This window comes from Ailuropoda melanoleuca, chromosome X (genome assembly GCF_002007445.2).
Source record: "Ailuropoda melanoleuca isolate Jingjing chromosome X, ASM200744v2, whole genome shotgun sequence".
NCBI lineage: Eukaryota > Metazoa > Chordata > Mammalia > Carnivora > Ursidae > Ailuropoda > Ailuropoda melanoleuca.
In genome coordinates, this window is record NC_048238.1 from 67827152 (window position 1) to 67853081 (window position 25930).

At 36.4% G+C, this 25930-nt stretch overlaps 1 protein-coding gene across 3 annotated transcripts in view; it reads left to right on the plus strand.

The window, feature by feature from the left end:
• The window catches only part of DIAPH2 (diaphanous related formin 2), a 1026009-nt gene that overhangs the window by 789992 nt on the left and 210087 nt on the right, over positions 1-25930 (plus strand). For 2 of the 3 annotated variants that reach the window (XM_034649855.1, XM_034649854.1), the window contains one exon: positions 4899-5063. In XM_034649855.1, the coding sequence (XP_034505746.1) occupies positions 4899-5063 (165 nt within the window). Of the gene's footprint in view, positions 1-4898; positions 5097-25930 lie in introns of those variants that run through there. The other variant, XM_034649853.1, reaches the window with a different exon arrangement.

The following is a 25930-nucleotide window of genomic DNA, read 5'->3' on the forward strand; positions in this document are numbered from 1 at the left end:
TGTGACTGGCTTATTTCGCTTGGCATTATACTCTGTAACTCCATCCATATGTTGCAAATGGCAAGATTTTATTCTTTTTTATGGCTGAATAGTATTCCTGTGTGTGTGTGTGTGTGTGTGTGTGTGTGTGTGTGTGTGACCTTTCTTTATCCATTCATCCATACATGGATGCTTGAGCTGTTTCCATAATTTGACTATTGTAAATAATGCTGCAATAAACATAGGGGTGCATGTATCCCTTTGAATTGGTGTATTTTTGTATTTTTTGAGTAAATACCCAGTAGTGTGATTACTGGATCATAGGGTAGTTCTATTTTTAACTTTTTGAGGAACCTCTAGACTGTTTTCCATAGTGGCTGCACCATTTTGTCCTCCACCCAACAGTGCAAAAGTGTTCCTATTTCTCCATATCCTCTCCAACACTCTTTCTTGTGTTTTTGACATCAGCCATTCTGACAGGTGTGAGGTGATATCTCATTGTAGTTTTGATTTGCATTTCCCTGCTGATGACTGATGTTGAGCATCTTATTTGTCTGTCCGCCATCTGGATATCTTTGGAGAAATGTCTGCTCTGTGTCTTCTGCCCATTTTTTAACTGGATTGTTTTGGGGGTGTTGAGTTGTATAATTTCTTTATATATTTTGGATACTAAGGTACCAGTTTAAATACCATCTTCAGCTAAAGACAAAGAATGGTGTGAGGACACTCATTTTAGGGAAGGGGAGAATGGTTAACAGGAAATTCACCATAAACAAACGTAGTAAAGTTTGTTATGCACATTTAAATCTGCAGCTTAATGGTTGGTACCCTGGATACCATTGATTCTCTTGTGATTTAGAGTCATATTTCTCTTCCCGGTACAGAGAGGGAGCCATCCTTTATAAATGTAAATTCCCCTTTCAAAAAGGTAACTTTTATTCTTTTCAGAGCTTTTCCTATGTCTGCTGTTTCTCAATCAGCTCAAAATAATCTATGCCATCTGCCCATTTCTTAACTGGATTGTTTTTTGGGGGTGTTGAGTTGGAAGAGTTCTTTATAGATTTTGTATACTAAGCCTTTATCAGATATGTCATTTGCAAATATCTTCTCCCATTTAGAGAAAGACAAATACCATATGATTGCACTCATATGTGGAATTTAAGAAACGAAACAGATGAACATAAGGGGAAAATAAGAAAGAGGCAAACCATAAAACAGACTCTTAACTATAGAGAACTGAGGGTTGCTGGAGGGAAGGTGGGCAGGAGGATGACTTAAATGGGTGATGGGTATTAAGGAGGGCACTTGTTGTGATGAGCACTAGGTGTTGTATATAAGTGATGAATCATTAAATTCTACCTTTGAAACTAATATTACACTATATGTTAACTGGAATTTAAATAAAACTTGAAGTAAAAACAAACAAATAAATAAATAAAAATCTATTGCAAATAAGCATATTTTGGGATGGCATATTCTGATTCCCTTACTACATGCTGACCCTAGATGGATGAGTGCCATCTAGTTTATACAACTCTAAAATTTGAACACTGGTATTTCTCTGCTTTTTTTTTATAAGATTGTTATGAAGAGTATGAGACATAATGGAAGGGAAAGTATATTGTAAATGGTAAAATTCCATACAAATACAAATTAATGATGGTAGAATTTTTTGTAATATTAGATTGTAAACTTTTTAAGGGGCTGGATTAGGCTTTAATGATCATTACAGCCATCACAATGCTTAGCATAGTACTAAAACAGTGAATTTAATGCCTGCTCAAAAAAATAAAATAAAAATTTCCTAAATGAAATTAAAGGATGAAAAGGAATGATAGTGTCTAGCTCTTTTATACCTGGAGTCCCAGTTAGGATTTGGTGACTTTCTTGCATTCGTTAAAGATTTCCAGTGCTGACTCATGCCATATATCCCTTTTACAAAATAATCACTTTGAAGAAGATAAGTAAAGGACTTGGAGTTTGGGCTGCTTTCCATTTGTTATTTCTAAGATAAGCCATTCCCAGGATTTTTCAAATTTTCTCACTTTGGTACACAGAATTTCTGCAATCAGTTGTTTTTTTTTTTTTTTTTTCCCCAGGAGAACAAATTTATGAAGTTGTGTATCACTACATGGACATATTGTAGCTGGTGAAAAACTGTTATGATAAATGGGAAACATAGTTTTTTCTTCCCCTTTTTTAGCTTTGGCTTTTCTCTATGTGGTACAGATGTTGAGCCTTGTGAAATATACAGTTTAGTACTTTTCATTGCAAATAGAGTACAAGTAAGGGAACTTTGATAACTTTTATGCCTAGCAAGTCTCTCATGCAGAGAGTTTAGGTAAGAGAGACTAGCAAACAAAAATCGCACTTTCATTCTGTGCTAGGAAATGAAGAGTATTGTCTTATTTCTGCAACTCTTAAACAAAATGTTTAACACTTTCTTAGGAGTCAAAGATATATGGTGATTGTCTCAAATGTGTATGTAGCATTATATGAGATCCTTTTGTTGGCAAAAAGAAATGAGAGTAAGTCAGAAATGCATTCATTCTTTTGGTCTATTGAGGTCAAAATGGACTTGAGGGTTGAAAGATTTGAAGACTGTTAGCAGGGAGGAGGTTGTTGTGTTGCTAATGTGAATTCTAATATTTAAGTAGCGTAAGAAAGAACATAGGTAGGGTCCTGTCTCATTTTTAAAATCACATTGTATCCAGTAAGTGTCAGCTGCAAAGTAATTTTCCAGAAATGGTCTGAAAAAACAAAACAAAACAAAAAGAAATGGTCTGATTTTCTCCATTGACTTCCATTGTAAAACAAGAGCTGTGTTCCCCTCAAAAATAAATTTGGCCCCAAGTTAAAATAAAACATACTGAAGAATTCAGAAAATATTAAATATAAGATTTATGTTTTTAGAAATTTTGTGTATTTATATTTGTAAATTTTAAGATTAATCTTAAAATCATAAAATTGGTTATTTCAAAACATATTTATCAGTATCTGATAAAACAATACTACCATAATATATTAATACACTATAGTGGACCTTATAATAGCATGCCCCAAACTATGCTATTATCCTTCTTTTATAATTCTAAGTATTTTACCTTTTCACATAATGACACTTTACTTCTGTGATCATTATTGATTATTTAAAATTTATCTGTGATTTTTAAAGGTGGATTTGGTTTTGTTTATTCTTCATTGTTAGCCCACTCACCTTTCTCTGAAGCATTCTTACCAATTTACATTCAAAAGTTATTAGCCATAGAAGAAAGACTAGAATACTCCAGAATGTTCACAATACTTGCTTCTTAGTTATTGAACATTTTAGTTTGTTTTTGTTTTCTCAGTCGCCTAAAGAGTTTTTTTTTGAAAGAGAGAAAGAGATTGGGGTGCCTGAGTGGCACAGTCAGCTAAGCATCTGACTCTTGGTTTTGACTCAGGTCGTGTTCTCAAGGTCCTGAAATTGAGCCCTGAGTTGGGCTCTGCACTCAGCGCAGAGTCTGCTTGGGATTCTCTTGGGCAGGGGGAGCAGAGGGAGAGGGAAAGAAAGAATATTAAGCAGGCTCCACATTTGGCACAGAACCCATCACAAGGCTCCATCTTGTGACCCTAAGATCATGACCTGACCCAAAATCAAGAGTCTGAAGCTTAACCAACTGAGCCACACAGGCACCTCTAAAGAGATAATTTTCTCTATCTATATCCTCTATAATCAGGAAGAAAGTACTATAATTTCTTTCTTTAAGGATAAATTTATATATAATGATACCTTTAGTCAGACACATTTACATCTGATTCATTTATATTTTGGTATTGGTTGTTATCACTTTTTTGGTAACATTTTAAAAACAATGATGTAATTAATTTCTGGATAAACAGCTTTTCTAGAGCATACTACTCAAAGTGTATCTGGGACTGGCAGCCTCAGCATCACCTGGGAAACTCATTAGAATTCTAATTCTCTGGGTCCTAGGCTCAGTCCCAGCAAACAGCAGTCTGGGTTTTAGCAGGTCCTTCGGGTGGGTGATTAAGGTTCTAGCGCTATAGCAGAATCTCTCCCCCTCTTTCCCTTCGCCCTTTCTCCCTCTCCCTCTTCTCCCGTTCTCTTCATACCTCCCTCTTGCCTTCCCTCCTCCTTCTCTCTCCCTCTCCTTCCCCTCTTCACATGGGACACACACACACACACACAGCCTATATATAGAATTCACTGTGACCTCTCTCTAAATAGAACATGTGTATTTAAAAAGAGAATTTTTTTCTAAGTTTTTTATTGTTGTTTCTGCCCTACCTTGTTCATTAAAAGATAACTGAGGCAGTTTTCTGGTATTTGTACTTATATGCTTTCATTTAGCAAATACGTTTTTTATGGTTATACATTAGCTAGTTCTGCCTAATTTACGAATTTTTGAAATTCATTATCCAATATAATGACTCTAGCAAGTTATTATGGACTGAACTGTGTCCCCGCAAAAATTTCTATGTTGAAGCCCTAACCCCCAGAATCTCAGAACGTGACTGACAGTATTTGGAGATAGGGTTTTAAAGAGGCTTAAGTTAAAATGAGGTCCTTAGGGTGTACCCTACTCCAGTATGACTGGTGTCTTCATAAGAGGAGATGAGGACACAAACCCAGGCAGAGGGACCACCGTGTGAAGATAGAGTGAGAAGGTGGCCATCTACGAGCTAGGGAGAGAGGCCACAGAAGAAACCAAACTTGCCAACACCTTGATATTGAACTTGTAGCTTCCAGAATAGTACATTTCTGTTGTTTAAGCTACCCAGTCTGTGGTATTTGTTATGGCAATTGTGGCAAATTAATACATAAGTATTTATAAAAATGATGGTATAATTCAATCTTAACATCTAGTGATTGCCTTTAAGGTACTATTGGGTCATGTTCCTTAACAGAAAGCTACAGCTTTACAAAGAGTGCCAGAGACCAGTATGAAAAACTGTTCACCATGCACAACAACATGCTAAAGCTCTATGAGAATCTTGGAGAATACTTTATTTTTGACGCTAAGACAGTGAGCATAGAAGAGTTTTTTGGTGATATCAGCAACTTCCGGACTTTGTTTCTGGTGAGTAATACATCTTAAATGATTGCAAGCCCTGTTGTTTGTGTTTTTTAAATAATTTCTTCTATTAGCATTTTATGTACCTATTGATCATATTGATTTCATGTTATAGTCCTTTAACAGGAATTGACAGATATTTAATACCTGTGACATAGATAAAAATGGTTGGCTGGCTTGATATATAATGGGGACTAAAATGAATTATCTTCAAGTTTAGATATATAAGGGAATTTTTCTACTGAAATTTTATAAGAAAATGAATGAATTAGTACTTAAATGATGTTGATTTTTATACAGCATAGTATTATAATTTGACCTAGCTTAAAAATTAGTATCTAAAGTCATCTTTCACTTAATACAATAAAATGCTATGGTTTGTGAGCAAGTTTTTGTCATAGTCTGTATGAGAAATCAGTTCTAAATTAGACTACATAAATGACCTGGAATATTTAAATTTTCTCTCATAATGTAGGCTCCTGTTTCAAACTATAACTCTTGGGGATAACAGTAAATATTAGCATTAATTAGAGATGGGTAATCAGGGTGCCAGTTATGATGCTAGAAGGAAGCAAAACCTTTGCTGTATAAATGTTGTGGAAATAGTTCTCTGCATCCAGTGAAAAAACAGATAAGCATAGACTCCAATTATGATAGTAATAGAAAGATACGCATAATAGTTGATATCAAATAAGTAAAGTTTCATTTATTTTAAAGAGGACTTCTAGCAATTACCCCCAAGAGGAAGATCAATTAGCAAACGAATTCATTGCAGTTTGAGGTATGTTTCTATCCCCAGAGCAGTTATTTGCTAAATAAGGTGCTCTCTCTTAATTAACTATGTTGCCCCGTGAAATTGTTGGATTGTGGTATGACTTGCACAGTCTGTGAGATACAGATATTTTTGTGGAAAGCATTTGCTTTTATCTACTAAGTTAGGACATATAACCCAGAGCACATCCTATTTTTGGTGCTAGAAGCCTAAAAAAAAAAAAAGCTTTCATAAATATAATCATTTGTCTTTTTTTTTTTTTTTTCTGAGAATCTTAGCTTATTTTGGTCTTTGGTGTTTGCCCCTTAACAGACACACATATTTAACTTTTTACCTGGCCAGTAAGTAATAAAATATGTTCTGGCAATGACTCACCCAACTATTTTCAAAACTTAAAAGTTATAAATATGACGTGAACCCATGAATACCTACGTTATATCTACTTGGACTGTTTTCAAGTAGAGAAAAATATGTTGAAAAGGAATAGAGACTAGAAAATACACTTCATTTGACACATTGAAAAGATAAATCCAATAAATTATTTTTGTAACATCAATGTCTATGGGTAAATGGATATAAATATAATGAATATTGTCAATCTCTATTAAAAAGTGCCTTGTTTTAACACATCACATTAGTGCCCCTCACCTCCCTGATAAAACAGTCATAGAATAGAATTTGATGTACTCCCATTTTACAGCATTTGTTTAAGGACAATTCCTGTGTGGCAGCCTATATTTAATCATGTTAGCTAGATGCTTAGAAATACTGCTAAGAACTAGAACTATAATGGTATTACTCCTCAATCATAAGTGTTTTTTTTTAATGTAATGATACCATTTTTAAGAAAACCTGATTCTGCAGCCTGGTGCTGTCACTAATAAGCCATGTGAGTTTATATAAGTCATTTATCCTTCATAGCTAGGTATTTATTTATTAAAATGAAGTGATTTTATTCCTGATCTCTAAGAACTTATTCCTCTTTAGAAGTCTATGAGCCATAGAATTGCAGAGAGTCACGAGAATTACATACATAAATAGGATATATTTTTCTACTGACTGCACTTTGTGTATAGCTTGAGTACAGGAAAATAATCTGTCACAAATTATTCTCATTGCAAATAAGTTGATATTCTGAAGTCCAGTTTTGTGTACACTTATGTTAATTTCTTGAGATCCTGCTAAGATTGATTTTAAAGCTTTCAAAACAGGTAACCATCTCCTACGGTGTATCCTGGTCAGCCACTGCCATCTGCCTTTCAGAACACTATTACTATCATTTTTATCTACAAATCATTATTGACTTGCTAACATGAGAGCTAAGTTTGCAACTTATTAGTTGTTTTGAACTTGGGTTGGTTATGTAACCTCTCTGGGCATCAGTTTCCTCATTTATAAAATATAGGTGATAATTCCTGACATGTCTTTCTCAGTGCTATGTGAAAACACTTCATAACCTATGCTATGCAGATGGAGAATATTATTAGCCATACCCTGTCCATCCATTTGATTATTATTTACTGAGAACCAATTTGATTTTGGTAATGCTCTAGTCCAGAGATAAAAGGAAGAAAATAGTGTCTCTCTATCCATGAATGAAAAGAGACAGACAAGTAAATACAATGTGATTTGATAGTGCTGCCTTAGGAATATCAAGGTGCTATAATAATGTAAAGGAAGAGCTGCCTAAACCTGCCTGAGCTGGCCTGAGAAGGCTTCGCAAAGAAAGTGACACTTGGGCAGATTCTGGAAAAACCCAAAGTAAACTTTGACAAGCAGGTTTAAGGGTTTTACACCTGACCTATAATAAGCTGAACACTCCTAAATCAACATCACCAACTTCAGTCAATCATTTGTGCTCACTGTGTTCCTGTTTCATAGTGAGCTTAAAGTGATTTCACTCTCCCGGGGGAGGGAAGAACCCTGAAAAAGAGACAAAAAATTGTAATCGCCAGAAGTTCCCATTTTCTTAGTGTTTTTTGTATTTGGCTTCACGGTTCCTACTGCTAAAAGCATATTGGACTATAGATGGAAGCAATAAAATACCAGTATTGCTGAGAAGAAAATAAGAGTTCTGATTCATGTGCTACCAAAAATTACTTCCAAATGAGCTCAGAGTTTCATCTTGGGAGATCTATTTGGCATGTATAGCATAAACAAAATGCACATACCAAAAAATCTCCCTCAGAGAGATATCCTCTAAAAGATGGGGAAAATGGAAATAAACAAAAGGGTTTGACATTATGGATTAAGACCTTTTTCAAAATAATCACATTCAAATTAATGAAAGCAAAATTGGATAATCTCTATGAGATGCTGCTGTATTAATTATTAATATCCTTCATATTATATATTACTCAACTGAGGATGTTAAAGATATTCAAGATGAGTGTCCTATATATTAGCATGAAGATATGTACGTAATTGGAAACATTTCTGAAGTCATGATTAAGTCTCCCTTTCTAAAGTTAGCTTCCTGATATCATCAGAGTTCAAAAAACTGCTTATGATATAGTCAAGATTAATTAATAATCCCTAAATTTAAGTTGAATATTTTGTGGAAGAAAATAAAATTCCACATTTATAGAATGTCTAGACATCTTTTTTTGCTTATTCTTCCTTATGCTTCGGTTAGTTCAAATAGTTGGCTACACAGTCTTTTTTCTTTCGAGATACTGTGAATAGAATATCCAATAACAGTGAACCTTATATGTTTCACTGCCATGCAGTATCTTGCTTAGGCATAAATATTGATTTCAGCTGTTGGGAAAGTGTTTGAGGCAACTCTTATACTTCAGTAACTTTCATAGCTCAAAATAAATTATAGAAAATATTTCTTGGGGCGCCTGAATGGCTTAGTCATTAAGCGTCTGCCTTCAGCTCAGGGCGTGATTCTGGCGTTCTGGGATCGAGCCCCACATCAGGCTCCTCCCCTGGAAGCCTGCTTCTTCCTCTCCCACTCCCCCTGCTTGTGTTCCCTCTCTCGCTGGCTCTCTCTATCTCTGTCAAATGAATAAATAAAATCTTCAAAATATATATATATATTTCTTTTTTAAATCTGTCAGTTTCCTGTTGATTCTGTGTGTTTTGTTTTGTTTTTTAAAGAACAATATGTTACCCAGGCACTCAATTCATTTTTGTTTTGTGTGTGTTTTCTTTCTGTATCTTATATACTGGAAATATAGGAGCAAGTCTTTATAGAATTAATGGATTCATTTACATAACTTAAGAAGAAAATGTTACCATTACTATTAATCGTGCTTTAAAATTTCCCCTCAACAAAGTAAGCATTTGCTGCTATTCATTTGATAAATAAACTTTAACATTTTTAAATCAGAATTTCCTTTAACAACTTTTGAATAGCTCTTAGATGAATATTAAAATGATTAAGTGTTAGGAGGCTAAGTGATAGCTATATTTATGCCATGATTCAATCTTCTTGCTTCTATCTCCTAAATGTCTTATAATCCATTCATTTCTTTCCAAGCCCACTGATGCTATTTAGCTCTGGGTCTCTGCCATCTCTCAGCTGGACTATTATAAGGATGTTCTGACTGGTGTCTGTGTCTACTTCTCTTATACTTCTAATCCATTTGCCACATTAAAGTCAGAATAAAACTGAAAACAAAACAAACAAAACAGTGTTACTTTCCTGACTTAAAATCGTTTAATGAATTTTCTATAGCCTCAGGATGAAATCTAAACTGTTTGAACTTAAAGTGGCTTCTAAAATCAAAAGAACTATGGTTACTTAAAGGCCAGACCATCTATGCTTGGCTGACTGAGCCATAATCACTTTATGTGAAATCTCCCAGACTGGTAAAGGTGAAGTATAAAAGTGGAAGCAGCAGAACAAAACACCAAGTGTCTAAGAGGACCTGAGCCTCTTAGAACAGAGAGAAACTTTGGGAGCACAGTATTAAAATTAAATGAAGGCTCAGAGGCAAAAGTGTGATTGCCATTATGCCTTCATTGCTCCCATAGCTAGTATGGCATGGGGAATTATGAAACTGAGGTTATTATTCTTATCTTAATTCTCATTTAGGGATGGTCTTCCTTCTATCTTAAGTAATTGTCCTTTCAAAATCTAAACTTGCATGAGAGCTCCTTATATACCCATGTTGGCTTATGGAGATATTTAATTTTGAGAAGTTCTCATTTCTCTCAAGCCGTCTTCCTCGTTATAAGGCCTCAATCATGTCTAAATCTAAAGTATAATTGAAAAGCCAAAGTGAACACCTGCAGTTAGTTAGACTCAAAAGACTAAATTGATATATACAGAACATTTTTATTCATTCATTAAAGGCAATTTGCCTTGAATGAGGATGAATTTTTGCATGAAAAGATTGGGTATATAATTTCTGATCCAAGAAAACTAAGTTATTTTGACACATTTTTAAACCTTCAGTTTACAAAGTACTTGACATTTATTTATTTATTTTTTAAGATTTTATTTATTCATTTGACAGAGATAGAGACAGCCAGCGAGAGAGGGAACACATGCAGGGGGAGTGGGAGAGGAAGAAGCAGGCTCCCAGCGGAGGAGCCTGATGTGGGGCTCGATCCCAGAACACCGGGATCACGCCCTGAGCCAAAGGCAGATGCTTAATGACTGAGCCACCCAGGCGCCCCAACAAAGTACTTGACATTTAAAGGGAACTTTAGTGCAGTGTTATAAAAATGGTGGACTTACATAAGAAACCAACTATATTCTTTGACAAAGGAGAGTCTTAATTGGTAATATAAACCCTGTTATCTAAAGTTCCATCATCCAAAATCTGTTAGATGCCTCATAATTTGATGTATCTTTGTTTTGCCAATAAAATGGTAATTAGTATTGCAAAGATACCTTTGAGAAACTGCAAAAACCCTGATGTGCCTCTCAAATAGTAGAGTTTTATTTGTAAGCTAAGTATCTCCAGGCCTCAGCACCTGTGAATTCAGATGGGGGTCACCTTAGTAACAATAATCCAGATATCCCAAATTATCTCTTCTTTCAACCTCCCTGCAAGTCCCCACTCCCACAAGTACATCTGGAGTCCTCTCATATAGGCTCAGAACATGTTAGCTATAGTTACCACTTGACATTTGCTCACAAATATTTGAGTGCCTACTATTCTAGAATGATGGGAATATATGCCCTTCCTGTCCTGCTGCAGCTCCAGCTCCCCTCTGCCTTTTGCTGGCAAAGCTGTATGGGGCTGCCCTCAGTGAAAATCCATCTGGACCAAGGTTGCAGTCTCCTGCTGTGATTTGCCACCAATCCTGTAGTACCATCGTGGTGTTATGCTCAGTGCAAAGGTAGCTGTGTTTCACAGCACACTTCATAAAAACAGTTCCTTTTGCTTTTCTTCCAATGCCTTTCCCCTTGAAGGCTTAAAAAATTTTCAAGTCCTCGAGACCTCACCTCAAATGAATTCTAAATTCATAGGCCCTTCCATTCTCCTCCATCCTTCCTTTTGTTCTGTCACCTAGGCATGTATCTAACCTTTCCTAGAAGCCAGGGATAAATAACCAGCATAAATCCTTTCATGCAAATAGAACCTAAGGGTCCACCAACTACCTCTGTTTAATCACACACACACCCAGATAATTCCCTTTGAGCTCAGCTGGGACCACCCTACCTATGTAGCTTTAGGTTTATTTTGATCAATTGCAACTCTTTGAAAATAAGCAATCCATGTAAGATATGTGGTAACTCTATTAAGGAGAACATTTGACCAGAATTCTTCATTCACCAATAGCAGAGAACAGACTTTACTGTATTATACAGACATCGTTGAATTATTATTTATTTTATTTTATTTTTTTAGAAAAAGATGTCACCTATCAACTGTTGTTTTGTGTTTGACTGCTTACTTTGGGCCAGGAGTAGATGTCCTATTTTTCTGATGTGATTGTTCCTTGTATAAAAAAAACTAAATACTATATCATAAAGAACTAAAGGAATATGTAATAATGGCATATATACATGATTTAAAGAGAACCCAAATTCCTCAACATGATAAAAATGCCTACTGGTATAAATGGTTTTTAAATATGTACACATTTTAGATTAATACTGTAAAAATTTTAAATATCATAAATGTTTCTAAAATATTTCTAAAAGTTGTCAGAATTGTTTATAGCAAGATGAATATTGTCCTTTAAAAATCTAAGACAATGTCGTAGTTGACACCGAAAATATTAACAAAATCAGTTCAATGCCTGCTTTTCTTATTAAAGTCTAGTAAGAACTAGAACCGGGAAACAAAATGCAATGTCTTTAGTTCTAGCAATACCTCACATAGAATTTTTCAAGGAAGTGTTTCTCATGAATAAGTTATTTTTGAATTATGTCCAAACTCCAGGAAGTAGGAGAGTTATAAGATAAGCAGTAGGGTATACAAGCTGACCTTTTCCATTGGCCTTGAGTATGGCCAAAGCTATTGATAGTTACAACCTGAGCCGGAAGATCACAAAAGCCAATTCTGGTACCATCCTCTCAGTTTGCTGAGTTTATCTTCATTCTTCTTCGTCCTTATTTATCTATTTGCTAATGATATTTTATTAGAAAAGATGCCCTAGCCCCTGTACAAGGTAGTAGGAGGCAGGACTCTCCCTGGAACTCTGCCCATGGAGATCCTTTTGCCTGATCTGTCCACTGTCTCTTTTTCCCTACCTTCACTTCTTCCCCAGTTGCTTTACCAACTATCTAGGAAGATTTTTTTTCCCTAGTGCTCCCATTATGGCCTAGATAGCCCTTCTATGTGCTTTCATACCTTTCATCCTAGTATATTTTGCCCTGTAATGTGTTCATTACCATACAGTCTTCACTATAAATTAGCTTGCTATGGGTCAAACACAGAGCTAATCACTAACAACACATATGACTGACAATGAATTAATAAAACAGTGAATGAACCAAAGTACTAAAGATGAGAAGTTCAAATGTTGGCCCTCCAGAGCTCACATTCTAATGGGAAAGACTGTCAAAGAACAAATACTAACAATGAAATATAATACATGTATACAAAGAGCTTATGAGCACAGAAGAGAGAGTTATTTATTCTAATTTAAGGAAGGCTTTGAAGTGACATTTGAACTGGGTCATCATTGTTTTGCTACTATATGGCCTTTCACATTTAGTCTTTTCCCTTTTCTTCTTCCCCACCTTGTTTGGTGTTTGTGTTTAGTGGTAAATATATATTGTTTTCTAGTTTTCCATGCTGACTTCAGAGTGGAAAAACAGGTATTTCATTTCTGGCAAAGCAGCTATCAGGTAATTATTATGATCTTAAGGTTATCCATCATATGCTTGGACAAGCAGTGACCAAGCTTCAGTTACTTCTTACGACTGACAGCTGTTCTGAGCAGTAGACCAATCGATGCAGATTATCTAGGGTAACATCAATTGCTTAATGATTGACTTGTCTGGTGTGACTTTAGGGCAGTGGTTATGACCCAGGAATGATTTTGACCCCCAGGGGACATTTGGCAAGGTCTAGAGACATTTTTGTTCATCACAACCAAGGAGGAGATGCTTCTGGCATCTAGTGGGTGAAGCCAGGGATCTTACAATATACATGTAGCACCCCCAACAACAAAGAAATACCTGGTCCAAAATGTCAGTAGTGCCAAGACTGAGAAACTCTACTTTAGGGTTATCTGCTGACGATGTTTTTTTATTTTCATTTGGAAAACAATGTGAGATGATTCAAATTAGTAAGCAAAACTTATACTAGATAAGTTAATAACACATCTATTTGTCATATCAATTTAGTATTTTATTAATAATTTCAGTTGTCAACTTGATCACTGTAAGGTTTGTTTTAGTTACTAATATTTTCTGTATCATTAAAAGATGTCCTGGTTCATATGGCTTGTAAAATTTTTAAATCATGCATGTAAATTGTATGAAAATTGGAAACTACAGGCAAAAAGGAAAAAAATCAGCTGAAATTCTATTCCCCAAAGATAATTAATATTAATACCTTGGCATATATCTTTCCAGCCATTTCTCTGTGCATGTACATATATATTTAAATTTTGAATATATTTTTCTTGAAATAATAATAAAAGGTCTTGTGAAAATTTAAACTCCAAAATTTATATTTACTGATAAAATCCTAGCATCTTAGGCCTGTATGGATATGACCATCAGCATTTAGTGGATGATACCATGGTTTGGTCTTCAGCTGTGATTAAAAATGTTAATTGGCTCATTCCTGGATTATTTTTTTTCAAAATACCTGGTCTTTGGTACCATGCTACCCATCACTGACTCTTGGTAGCCACCTATAAATTGACCAATGGAAGGAATCTTCCTTTCTCTTTTCCTTTTCTACATAATACCCTCATCAAACTTCCATGTGGCAAGGGGCCTTAAATTGGTAATTGGTGAATTGCCACTTGGGCCCATATACACTAGTGTTTCACAAGCATTCTGCTGCCTGTCTCTGCTGCATATTTTGATTTAAGAAGTATTATTTACCTCAACTAGGCTGTCTTTTAAGTTACAAATGCCATTTGTTTGTTAATTATATAAAGACTTATAATTTAATCACAAAAGCTTTAACAAAAGTAATATTATGACTATAAATTAGAACAAGTTTCCTTCCAAATATACATATATATTTCCTTTTGTTTTCTTTCATTCTCTCCTTAAACCAAATTTCAAAATCATAGAATAGTATCTTAAACCTGTTTTCTTGAATATCTGACACATTATAATCCTGATCGTGAAACGGTTCCTATTTTTGCTCATATACCTATTTTGATTTCATTTTCTGTTAAGTGTTTGGTCTCGTGATAATCAGAATTTCCTGATATTCTTGATGGGGTTTGTGGGCAAATCAGACATTACCTGGTATTCCTGAAAAGCTTATAAATAGACCAGTTATCCCTTCAAATATTGGCATTTTGAAATGGAAGATGTTCAAAGTTCATTATTCTCAAGATCTTAGAAATCCTGTGTTCAATTAATGGATTACTCAATATAATGGTTTGGTTTAAGTCATTTTTATTCAGATTTCATTAATACTGCACAAAAGAGCCAAACTTGTTTATACTAGAGACGGTATAGTTTGGAATATTGTATAATTTGTTTTTACTCATTTGTCTCTGGTTTAGGAGTAAAAAAAAAAAAAACCCTAAAGTTTCATGTGCATTAGAGACATATAAATGTAACAGTGATTAGGAAGTGCAAGGCAGATGATTAATTAAAATGTGGATGAAATAATAAATATAACTGTAATGACCAATATAATCTCTAGATGAGTGATAGGGATTGATATCCCCAACAAATTGGAAACTTTATTTTGAGGTTTCATTGTTTTTAGTACTAATAAACCATCCTTCTTCATCAGATGACATCTATAAGAAAGTATTTGCCCAAGTACTTGCTCCTTAGTTTAAAATAAAAGATTTATACGTAAAAAATCAATTTAAGGTTAAGCCTCTTCATTATGTCATAACCATGTGGTTGTTTTTTCATACTATACTAAAAATCTAAAGCATAAAACATTTTTGTGAAAGTATACTTTCATTACATTGCCACATTATTTAGGCAAATCTGTTTATAGGTAAGCCTTCTGGTAACAGCCTTTAATGCATAGGCCAGATTAATTTATAACTATTGCTATAACTGCTTGTGTGTAGATATTATTGGTCAACTATTTTTGTACACACCTGAAAATAATTGCTTTAACTTTGCTTTTAAACAGACTAGCATGTTTTGGTGTTTGCTCTTTCTCATAGTCTATCAGCATGTTTTTGGCTACCAAGTAACAGAAAGCATAACTAAAAATGGCTTAAGAATATGGTTTTACTTTGGGGCACCTGGGTGACACAGCGGTTAAGCGTCTGCCTTCGGCTCAGGGCGTGATCCTGGCGTTACGGGATCGAGCCCCACATCAGGCTCCTGCTATGAGCCTGCTTCTTCCTCTCTCACTCCCCCTGCTTGTGTTCCCTCTCTTGCTGGCTGTCTCTATCTCTGTCGAATAAATAAATAAAATCTTAAAAAAAAAAAAAGAATATGGTTTTACTCTTACATATCACAAGAAATGTAGAGGTAAGGCACTTATAGGATTGGTTAATTCAGTAGGTTAATGATACCACTTAAGACCTGAGAGTTTCCAAATACTTCTGTTTTAACATCGTTGGCATGTTGGGTCATGGTTGCAAAATGGCTGCAGTTGTTCCAGGCATCCCATGCAAATAGAATGATATCTAACAAAGAAGAAGGTGTTGCCTCCCATGAAGCCTTTTTTTTTTTTTAAGGAGAAAAACTTCTCTGGAAGCTTCTGTGCAGATTTTCCCTTTCCAGTCAGCTGTCCAGAATTGAATTACATGCCCATCTCTAAACTAATCCCTGTCAAGAAGAATCTTGGCCTAATCATGATTCACTTCTGGGATAGGGCCAAGACCCCTTCCTTGAGCATATGACTATGTAGAGTGAGCACCTAAACCAACCCAGGGCTCTTCCCAGCAAGTAAAAAAGTTGATGTTGGCTGGATTAGAGCAGAGAACTAACAGTGTCCATAAAATACACAACACAAAAGTACATTGCTCAACATTGTCTGAATTGTCAGAAGTTCCAAATTGTCAAAATACAAATGAATGAGATGTATTTGTGAAATCCATGCTTTTGTTCATTTAAATATATATTTGTTTAAATCATGGGGAAGAGCTAAGATGGTGGAGTACTAGGAGGACCTTTGGCTTGCCTCCTCCCTCGAACACGGCTAGGTAAATATTACATCATTCTGAAGAGCCAAGAAATCAATCTGAGAACTGACAGAACAAACTGCACAACTAGAGGGAGAGAAGAGGCCACATCACGGAAAGTAGGAAGTGCTGAAACATGATTTGGAATAGAAAACAATCATGGGTCCTGCGGAGGGAAGAGAGTCCTGTCACAGAGAGAGAGGGGGAGTGAGAAGCACACAGTGGATTGCACAAGGAAAACACTTGCCCAAAGCCATTGACTGGAAAAATGAGAAGGGCTAATTTTCAAGTTTTTTTTACAACCAAAGGGGCTCAAAGACTGGAGTTTAAGAGGTCTGAGGCATAGCTAGTGTGGAACCTGGTGGGTACGGCAGTGTTCCTGTGGAGAAGAAAGGGAGAGAGCCCAGTAGCAGCCTGCACAAACTGAGGATCCCCTGAGACACACTGGGAGAGATAGTTCCCCTTCTTGGAGTGCATCTGGGAGAGGTGGCATTGCCTCTCCAGGGACAAAAGAGCCGGCTGATGCCATTAAACTCCCCTGCCCCTCAGCATAAATGTAGAGACACCTACTGATGGCAGCTACCCTGGACACTGGCTCTTTGCTGCACTTTACTCCAAAATCCACGCCCCTGTGCTTTGGTGCCACTGCCTTCTGGAACAAACCTCCATCAGTCCCAGCATGGTGAGACCTGACCCCAGAGGACCGGTGCGGGACCCTTATGTTTGGAATTTTAAAACTCAGCCAGCCTGTGAGATAGAATACAGGTGCACTGTGCTGCCAGGTGGGCAGATGAACAGGACACAGACAGGGTAAAGGCAGGGATCTGAGGGATTCCTGGAACACATAAGGGGAGAGTGTTCACTCTTCTGGGAGGCTTTCCCTGGGCAACAGCAGGTGTGAACTCCTCTCTCCAGTACAAGAGGGGGCTGGCACCATTTATCTCCCCCGTCCCCAAGAATAAACTAACTTCAGTAACCAGCACAGGGCCAATAGTGTCAGCCTATACTGCTTACACCAGACCCCAACCTCCTGCACTCTCTAGGTGCTGCTTTTATTGGTCAAGTGTGCCTGAGAAACAGAACAACAGCTCCCCCCCCCCCCGAAGGCTAACACAAACCCACACACCATGTCTACTGACCATAGAGTTCTGCAAAGCTTCAGCGCTACTGGAAATAACACCAGGTCTCTTTTAGCAAGCAGACCAGAGCACACCTAGTTAAAACTTCCCACACTTTGGCCAAGGTCCAAACACTCCCCACTGCAGGCAAAGAGAAACTCTGAAGAGGACTGACCTGAGGGAAAGAGAAACCAAAAAACAGCAGCAGAATGCACACAGCACACACAAGAGACACTCCCTGAAGTGCCAGGCCCTGGACAGTGTAGGACCTCTTCTTAATAAAGTCATTACTCTCAGGAGCAGGAAACATAACAGGCTTTCCTAACACACAGAAGAAGACAGAGACCTAGACAAAGGCCAAGGTGGAGGAATTCATCCCAAAAGAAAGAACAAGAAAAGGTCATGGCCAGGGATCTAATCAAAGCAGATATAAGTAATATGTGTGATCCAGAATTTAAAGCAACAATCATAACAGTACTAGCTGGGCTTGAGAAAAGCATAGAAAACACCGGAGTGCCCCTTACAGGAAAGATAAAGACCTAAAAATAGTCAGACTGAACTAAAAGATGCTATAACTGAGATGTAAAACCAACTGGATGTAATGCCCACAAGGAGGAAGAAGAGGAACAAATAAGTGATATACAAGATAAAACTATGGAAAGTAATGAAGCTGGAAAGAAGAGGGAAATAAAAATATTGGATCACAAATGTAGACTTAGGGAACTCAGTGACTCCATTAAGCGTAATAACGTTCATATCATAGGAGTCCCAGAAAAAGAAGAGAGGGGAAAGGGGCAGAAGGTTATTTGAGGACATTATAACTAAAACTTACCTAATCTGGGGATGGAAACGGACATCCAGATCCAGGAGGCACAGAGAACTCCCATCAAAATCAACAAAAGCAAGCCAACACCAAGACATTGTAGTTAAATTTGCAAAATATAGAGACAAAGAAAAACTCCTACCAGCAGCAAGACAAAAGAAGTCCCTCACTTAAAAGGGAAGACAAAGTTAGAAGCAGATCACTCCACAGAAACGTGGCAGATGAATGATAGGGATTGATATCCCCAACAAATTGGAAACTTTATTTTGAGAATAATACAGTATAGTTCCATCCATGTAGTTGCAAATGCCAAGATTTCATTCTTTTTGATGGCTGAGTAATACTCCATTGTAGAGATCTGCCACTTCTTCTTTATCCATCCATGCATTGATGGACATCTGGGCTCTTCCCATATTTTGGCAATTGTGGACATCAGCATCTATTCTTGATTAAAAAACCCTCAACAAAGTAGGGATAGAGGGAACATACCTCAATATCATAAAGGCCATAAACTTAAGACTCACAGCTAATATCATCCTTAATGGGGAAAAACCAAGAGCTTTTCCTCTATGGTCAGGAATGAGACAGGGATGTCCACACTCACCATTGTTATTTAAAATAATACTGAAAGTCCCTGCTTCAGCAATCACACAACAAAAGGAAATAATAGGCATCAAAATTGGCACAAAAGAATTTAAACTTTCACTATTTGGAGATGACATGATATTCTATGTAGAAAACCTGAAAGACTCCACCAAAAAATTACTAGAACTGATACAGGAATGGAGTAAAGTTGGAGGATACGAAATCAATGTACAGAAATCTGTTGCATTTTTATAGACCAATAATGAAGCAGCAGAAAAAGAAATCAGGGAATCAATCCCATTTACAATTGAATAAAAAAACCACAAGATATCTAGAAATAGAACTAACTAAAGAGGTAAAAGATCTTTACTCTGTTTACTATAGACCGTTTATTAAAGAAATTGAAGAAGATGCAAAGAAACGGAAAAATATTCCACACTCATGAATTGGAAGAACAAATATTGTTAAAATGTCTATACTACCCAAAGCAATCCTCCACACATTTAATGCAATCCGTATCAAAATACCACCAGCATTTTTCACAGAACTAAAACAAATAATCCTAAAATTTGTATGGAACCACAAAAGACCCCAAATAGCCAAAGCAATTTTTAAAAAGAAAAGGAAAGCTTGGAAGCATCACAATTCTGGACTTCAAGTTATTTAACAAAGTCGTAATGATCAAAAGAGTATGGTACTGGCACAAACCAGACATAGATCAATGGAACAGAATAGAAAACCCAGAAATGGATGCAAAATTATATGGGCAACTAGTCTGCATAGCAGGAAAGAATATCCAATGGAAAAAGGACAGTCTCTTCAACAAATGGTTTTTGGGAAAACTGATCAACTACATGCAAAAGAATGAAATGTGACCACTTTCTTACACCATACACAAAAATAAATGCAAAATGAATGAAAGACCTAAATGTGATAACTGAATCCATCAAAATCCTATAGAACAACACAGGCAATAACCACTTTGACATAGGCCATTGCAGCTTCTTACTAGATATGTCTCATGGGGCAAGGGAAACAAGGGTAAAAATGAACTATTGGGCTTCATCAAGATAAAAATGTTCTGCACAGTGAAGGAAACAATCAACAAATCTAAAAGGCCACCTTTGGAATGGGGAAAGATATTTGCAAATGACATATCTGATAAAGGGTTAGTATCCAAAATATATAAAGAACTTATATAATTTAACACCCCCAAAATGAATAATCCAATTAAAATATAGGCAGAAGACATGAATAGACATTTTTCCAAAGAAGGCATAAGGATGGCTAACAAACACATGAAAAGATATTCAATATCACTCATCTTCAGGAGAATACAAATCAAAACTACAATGAGATACCAGCTCAAACCTGTCAGAATGGCTAAAATCAACACAGGAAACAACAGATGTTGGCGAGGATGGGCAGGATGGGGAACCCTCTTACACTATTAGTGGGAATGAAAACTGGGGCAGCCACTCTGGAGAACAGTATGGACGTTCCTCAAAAAGTTAAAAATAGAAGTACCCTACAATCCAGCAATTACAGTGGTAGGTATTTACCCAAAGGATACAGGAATACTGATTTGAAGGGGCACATGCACCCCAATGTTTATAGCAGCATTATCAACAATAGCCAAATTATGCAAAGAGCCCAAATGTCCATCGGCTAATGAATGGATAAAGAAGTAATGGTATACATACAAAATGGAATATTCCTCAGCCATAAAAAAAGAACCAAATCTTGCCATTTGCAAGGATGTGGTTGGTGTTAGAGTGTATTTTACTAAGCAAAATAAGCCAGACAGAGAAAGATAAATATCATATGAGTTCACTCATATGTGGAATTTAGGAAATGAAACAGATGAACATAGGAAAAAAAGAGAGAGGCAAACCATAAAATGGACTCTTTTAAGTATAAAGAAGAAATTGAGGGTTGCTAGAGGGGAGGTAAGCAGGGGGATGGGGTAAATGAGTGATGGGTATTAAGGAGGGCACTTGTGATGAGCACCGGATGTTATATGTAAGTGATAAATCACAGAGTTCTGCTCTTGAAACTAATATTGCACTATATGTTAACTAACTGGAATTTAAATAGCAACAAACACAAGAATAACAATAATAATAATAAATAAAAATCATGGGGAAGAGAAATGTAAATAGAAAGCATTATTCATTTATTCTCAGTTATACTTCCCTGTTTTGTCTTTAGCTGGAATATACTTAGATAAGATAGCTCTGCTTTTCCAGCTTTTTTATTTGCTTACTTTTTCTCATTAATTACTGTTCAGATTACTAACATTCTTTTTTTTTTTTTAAAGATTTTATTTATTTATTTGACGGAGAGAGAGACAGCCCGCGAGAGAGGAAACACAAGCAGGGGGAGTGGGAGAGGAAGAAGCAGGCCCACAGTGGAGGAGCCTGATGTGGGGCTCGATCCCACAACACCAGGATCACGCCCTGAGCCAAAGGCAGACGCCCAACCGCTGTGCCACCCAGGCGCCCCACAGATTACTAGCATTCTAAGCTTAATGTGAAGGGGCAGAATGAGACAATGAACTCCAAGCATAATTATTAGGAAATTATATTATGTGTTAGAACATAGTAAATGCTGGGGAAAGAAAACAGTTGTGCCAAATGGAATAATCACATGAAAGTAGCTGAAAGGTTTCTGCATTAAAGTTCCATGTACAATCAATATTTTAGATTTAGTTTTTGACATTGTAGTTTTTTCTTAAGTATAGGAATCACTGAATTTTCCTGTGTAAAAGACTTCACTAGGGGTGCCTGGGTGGCTCAGTCTGTTGAGCTGGAGCATCTGAGTTGATTTCGGCTCAGGTCCTGATATAAGGGTTGTGAGATGGAGCCCTGCATCAGGCTCTGCACTCAGTTCAGAGTCTGCTTGTCCCTCTCCCTACCCCTCTAACCCTCCCTGTTCGCTCCTGCATGTGCACACACAGGCTGTCTCTAAAATAATTTAATTAATTAATTAATTTAAAAATAAAAAACTTCACTAGTTACAATTAGATGATTTTCATACAAATTCTTGTTTTTTTTAGGCTGTATATCTTTATGTGGTATAGGAGAAATAGAAGTGAATTCTGTGTCCCACTTGAGAGAAAGAGTCTTGCTAAGAACTTTATCATTTCAGTTAAATAATCTTAACATTATTTTCTAGAATATGGATGATATGCATACATGATCTAGAATATGGATGATATGCATACATGATCTGATATGCATACACACCTAGAAGCGTGGCATGCTGCCTGCTTTTAGACATGGGTCAAATTCAAAACTTGATAAAGGAAACTAATGAGAAGATCTCCATCCTTTTCCTAATAATATTTCTAAAGCTATGGTTCTTGTCCTTGTTAATTAAGTAAATTAACACCTGCCCTTTTTCAAGAGAAAACAAAACAAAGCAAAACAGTGCCTCATACAAATACTAATTCAACCTCAGTGACTACTTCTTCCCCAAGAAAGATAGACATTAACATTCTAAAATGAGTTTCTAGACAGGGAGCTCTGATAAAAGATGGGATTTATAGTAGAGCATGTAGTGGGATAAAAGCATAGTTTTAGTGGCAAAAATATGAAAAATTATATAAAGAACTTACAAAGGTATTTAGTTCATCTTGGATTCCTTTCGCCTTGGTCCTGTTCTCTGCCAGCTGTCAGCTAGTTGATCTGATAAACTAATGCAGTACTAATGTGTCACTCACTCTGTACTACATAAGTGCCCTTTAAATCTAGGACAATGCCTTAATCCAGCAGAGCAATTCTACTGTCAAGAACTTCTTGCAGCATGGCTAGCTGATAGAGGAAATGTTTGGGGGGAAAGCAGACATACTTGTACCTCTGAAAGAAAGTCATGTACATAGCTACCTAACCCACCTGGATGTAGGATTCTCTCCCCCCCCGCCGCCCCACATCAAGGACATTCTACAAATTAACCTGGCTGTTGGGATCTTCTAATTCAGCTTAACGATCTTTGTTTCACAAATTTGTATCATTTGGTAATGGCTTCCCTTGGGATATAGATCAGGGATCAGCAATCTATGACCTAGGTGCTAAATCCAGCCTGCCCTCTGCTTTTGTAATTAATGTTGTATTGGCACAAAGCATGCCCATTTGTTTATATATTATTTATGTCTGCTTTCACCCTACGATGGCAGTGTTGAGTAGTTGAGACAGAGTCCATGTGCCACACACGCTGCAAATATTTACTGTCCAGCCTTTTTTTACAGAAAAAGCATGCCAACCCTTAATATAGAGCATGCAAATAAGGGTGTTAAGGTGAGATTCTGATAGGGAAGTTATAGAAAACAGACATAGTCTCTTGTGTTTTAACTTTCAAATGCAGTCTGTCCTAAAGAGGATAGCTTTTGAGAAGATGGGAGTTAGGAGTTTCATGGGAAGAGATGTAATATCAACTTGGCTGTTGATTTCCCCTTTCCTTTCTAGATGACATTACTTCTTTATATATTGCCCCTGAGGCAGAATTACTCCAGTCATCTTGCATTGTTAGGCAGGATGACTACAGAAGTTAACCCCAGGTTTAGTGTGTGAGACCTAGGTCATGCTTAACCAGTAGTCCTAATCTCATTTATGCATCCCTGGAGACAGAAGATACTTAGTACCTCTATTATATTAAGTACACAATATATGCTTTGTAATCCAGATCCCCTCCACTGTACCTTATGGTGCAATACACGTACAGCCTCATTAGTAGAAAAATCCTTTGTCATAACGTGGGCAGGATTTCTTGGTTTTGATTTTTAGTAGAAATATCTCCTTAGTCTATTTCTTTAGATGCCCATCCTTAAGTGTTAATTAGGAGCAATACCAAGGGTCTGCCCTTGGTCCTACATAATTTTTCCAGGGAAGTTCATATCTACTCTCATGGTTCATACTCATTCCTGAGCTGCAATCTTATTCTTCAGTTGTAGGCTCAAGTTTATTGTCTCTGATGCCTCTAGCTAGATTTCCCACAACCATCTCAGACTCAGAACATTCAAAATAGAATTCACTACGTCCTTTCCCAACTTACTCCCCTCATTCTCTGTTTTGGTTAATGGAACGTCTTGTTATCTTCTCCCTTAGTGTTCACGGGTTTTCAGTCCCCAGTTCACGTTGATTCTGCCTGAATCATCCTCACTTTAACTGCTCTAGTTTTGGTATTTATTGTCTCTCCCTTGGGCTACTGCAATAACCTTTTCAGTCATCCTAACTTCAGTCTTACCATCCCCCAAACTGTCTTTATACCACTGCCAGATACTTCTTTCTAAAACAGAGGTCTTATTGGGACACCCACCTTCTCAGAAATTTTTAATGGCCTCTCATAGGTGACAGCAAAGTCCTAACTAGCATCCCTCCAACTGTTATCTTTTTCCTCTGTTTGCAATGTTCACAATCTCCCTTCCGCTGGTGAAATCATTTTCATCTTTCAAGACTCTATTCAATGGCTATTTTCTCCATTACTTCTTTCCTGGTATCTCTTCCCCAACTCCAAGGAAAATTAATTTTCCCTATTTTGTATACTCATATCACATTGTTAATGTGGTGTTGTAACACCCCACTCATTATAATTGCTGATATGCAGATCTGCCTTATTCTTTATGCCGCAAGTTCTGGAGTAAATGTATCTCAATTGTCTTCTAATTTTTATCACACATTAGAGTGTGTGGCATATAGAAGTAGCTGGTAAATATTGATCAGTAACTGTATTTGTAACTGATAATCATGTTCCTCCTGTGCTGGTGATCTAATAATGAATGGCCTTTTGTATTAAATGTTTCAAAACCCTCTAGCTCTCTCTCCTTCCCTTCTCCCTGCCCTCTCTGCTACTTAAAACAAAACAAAAAAAACAAAAAACAAATAACAAAAAAATCTTTCATTATTTTAATGGCTCCTTTGACTCTTCAACATTGATTCAGTAATATTTTACTAAAGTACTTAAACTTGTCTGCATTCACCCCATCACTCTAAGTTGTGAAATCCCAAGGTGTACTGTATTTTCCATGTATAACTCTTGATTAGAGCTGTCAATAGGCACAAGAAGTACCTGTGTTTACTCCATTTTATTTGTACATTCTGGTATTCAACCCCTCATTTGTCAGAATCACTTTGTGATTTACTATTCACTTATAACTATGACCCCTCAAATCTTCACTATTTATCCATACGCAGCTATTCCCCTGCTTACGTTTCTAGGCTTTTTTTTCTCTTTATGATGAAAATCGTTAGAGAAGGAATATTCTTCAAACATATACCTGATCTTTCTACCTTCTCTAAGTCTTGCCGTCTTCAAAGACCCTTTGAAGAGAATTTCAATTTTTTCTCTGTTGGAGAGTTGCTTATCTTAAAGGAAGAGAAATAGTTATAAATTTCACAAGATAAAATCTAGTCTTATTCAATTTGTTAAGTATATTATAGCTTAAGTATAAGCATTCACAGTATGTAGAAAGTAACATTGAGATTTCATTGTGTAAAGTATCCATAAGTCAAAAAGGCATATAGAAGTTCACATTGAAAGAAATCAAATATAAAACATGATATATATTATTACAAAGTTTTCTACAGGAAGTAAAATCCAGTATGTCTGTAAACTCCCTAATTCCCCATAATAAGTTATGTGTCCAAAAACCAAGCCTAATCGCAAAATCCCTCTATACCAATAAATAAGGCAACTTAAGCAGAAGATTCATGATGAAGACAGAAAACTCTATAAATAATGGCATGGTACCTAGGGAAGAATGAGATAAAGGACAGGTCAGTAGATTGTTAGCATAGTAGGAAAAGTATATTTTCATCAGTAAGTAAACAGTGATATTTACTAAATCTAGGTCATGATCAAGGATAGAATC